Source organism: Nannospalax galili, unplaced genomic scaffold, assembly GCF_000622305.1.
Source record: "Nannospalax galili isolate Female #2095 unplaced genomic scaffold, S.galili_v1.0 scaffold271, whole genome shotgun sequence".
Classification (NCBI taxonomy): domain Eukaryota; kingdom Metazoa; phylum Chordata; class Mammalia; order Rodentia; family Spalacidae; genus Nannospalax; species Nannospalax galili.
Window position 1 is genome coordinate 4766957 of NW_008331789.1, and position 2769 is coordinate 4769725.

A 2769-nucleotide genomic window follows, 5' to 3' on the forward strand; every position below is an offset into this window, starting at 1 on the left:
ATGAAAGCAAAGCTTCCATCTTCTTACTTAGTTGGATTCAGTACCACAGCCCCTGGTCCACACAATATCATCAAAGGATTGTTTAGGGCTGGGGTGATAGCTCGCTTGACTAAGTACTTGTCTTGTAAGCATGTGGATATGAGTTAGATTGCCCAGAACCCATATGAAAAAAATCCAGCTGTGGTGGCCTGTGTTTGTAATCCCTATGCTAGAGTTGTGGAGACAGGCAGACCCCTGGGGCTTGCTGGCATGAGCCTATCAAAACAACTAAGTTCCAGGTTCATCAAGAGACTTTGTCTCAAAAAAACAAAAACAAAACAAAAAACCAAAAAACAAGGAGGATGAGACCTGAGGGGTAATAGCTGAGGTTGTTTTCTGGTTTCCACACGCACACGCACCTGCATACAAACATGAACACGCACATACACGCAGAGATATTGAGTGTACATACACAGTATAAAGCAATAAAAAACCCAGAAATTTATCACTTCACTTTAATTTGCTAAAAAGTCCTCAGCATCTCTTACCTTTGTTTTTGACTCTTGAGAATTGTCAAAGATATTGTCTAGGATGTTACGATTCTCTTAAATAACAAATAAAGCTGGTTGTTTTATGAAGATTTAATGAGACAGAGCTATTGAGTGTACATACACAGTATAAAGCAATAAAAAACCCAGAAATTTTTCACTTCACTTTAATTTGCTAAAAAGTCCTCAGCATCTCTTACCTTTGTTTTTGACTCTTGAGAATTGTCAAAGATATTGTCTAGGATGTTACGATTCTCTTAAATAACAAATAAAGCTGGTTGTTTTATGAAGATTTAATGAGGCAATATCATTGCCAGCTGGTTGTAGCACTAGGGCCATTAAACTTTGTTAACATTGTCTCTGATTTGCTTAAATATTTATGAATATTACTTTCAAGAGAATTCATATCTGGGGTTATTATACACTGCTTATTTTGGTGTGATTTCAACTGGTTGGTGGTTTGTCTTGTTTTGATAAATTCGACCAGAATGCCTATAAATGTTCTGTAATCAGAGTAGGGGTCTCCTTGGAGCCCCTTCCCACTTACTCCACTTCCAACACCCAAGATAGATCAAAGTGTCAACCACCATGGTGTTAGAACATCCAGGTCTGCAGTCAAGATTACAGCTCATCGTCTTCCGATAGAGAATCTAGGTAATCTGTGTCAACATAAAGGAGAAATCCGGAGAATAAGCTGTCTGCCCAACCTGGGTCTGAGAAGAGGCCATTCTGGTCATTGAAGAAGATCTCCAGCCAGACTTCATCTTCTGGCTGCAGATAGATGACTGTGGACCCTGAAGCCACATCATGATTCCCTGTGTTGGCATCAAAGGTCCTTATCCGGTACTGTCCATTGTGCACCAGCCCGATTGCCAGGTGCTTGTTGGCCAATGTGATATCATAAGAAAAGTAATAAATCCCCGGGAAAGCACAGATGAACTTCCCTGTCGCAGGGTTGTAGTGCTCTCCCTCATTGAAGAGGACCTTGTTAAATATGATGGGTAGTCTTTCTTCTGGGTAGCTGGTTGTGATCCCAACTGAAAAGGCAGATTTGAGCACAATGCTTCCACATCTGCACACTCCAGGTGGCCCAGGGTCCCCTTGATCTCCTCGGTCTCCTTTTGGTCCAGGAGGCCCAGCTGGACCTACTCCTCCTTTCTCTCCCTCTGGTCCCATGGGTCCTTTCTTCCCGGTCTGTCCTTGGTCTCCTTTCTCACCCACAAGACCCAGAGGTCCAGTCTTACCTCTTAGACCTTGGAAAAGAGTTAATAGGTAAATTAATAGTTCCTCCAGAGAGTGACAAACAATATGCCTACACAATCCTAACACATCCTATCCTTGTTGTTTGTCAACATTCAACAGCTTACTACTAAATAATAAACCTTTAACAATCACAGATGTACAAAAATGAAAGTAGAAAAATTTCATTAGAATGTTACATCTATTTTCCCGAGTATATGAGGCCTCATACCTGACTAATTAATTAAGCAACCCTGACTAATTAATTAACGAATTAGCTTTCATTTTGATGATGGATCACCTGTTACATAATTATTCATATCCACATATTTGTCTCTATAGGGAAAGTTCAGAGATCATGATTGTGTTTTTCCCTAGGTGGGCTCAGGAGTGCAGACAGAATGAGATGATGCCCCATTCTATTTTTGTGAGTGTTAATAATAAAATAATCAAGATTAAATTTGCTGTTTATCAACTATTTACTGTGCACCAGGAGCAAATACTAAGTGCTTCATCAGCATATATTACCTTACTTAAATCTCACAATGATTTTATAAACTAAGACTTTTTATTGCTTCCATTCCATAAGGTATGGGGCTGCAGTCAGAACCCAGGCCTGCCTGATTGTGGAGTCTGGACACCCCATTCTCTAGGGGGAAATGTGGGGTTGACTCTGTAAAGTCCAAGTGCACCTAGTGCATAGGACCCCATATGTTACAATCACCTAAGAATAATGAGTGCTATCAGGATGCCTCAGGCCCTTTAAGGAGGAGGAAACTGTGTCCGAGGAGGTGAAATGACTTGTTTCTCTACCAAGGTTAGAACTGGAACCTAAGTCTTCCTAGCTGAATGAGGTCTCTCTATCTTAAATGCCTCTTATCTTGGAGCTGGCTCTGGCATTATCTGGTTGTATCCTGTTAGGTAAGTCTCCTAATTGCTCTATTGTCTCTTTTTATGCAGACAAAATAATGGTTATGAATGAATTACAACAATTCTAAGTCAC

General features: G+C 40.5%; 1 protein-coding gene across 4 annotated transcripts in view; it reads right to left on the reverse strand.

Moving 5' to 3' along the window:
• Positions 1 to 698: 698 nt before the first annotated feature.
• C1qtnf7 (C1q and TNF related 7) overlaps positions 699 to 2769 on the reverse strand; it is a 118388-nt gene continuing 116317 nt past the window's right edge. For all 4 annotated transcript variants that reach the window (XM_017796550.2, XM_017796549.2, XM_008826889.3 and 1 more), the window contains one exon: positions 699 to 1780. In XM_017796550.2, coding sequence (XP_017652039.1) covers positions 1149 to 1780 — 632 coding nt within the window. In that variant the 3' untranslated portion in view covers positions 699 to 1148. The remainder of the gene's footprint in view (positions 1781 to 2769) is intronic.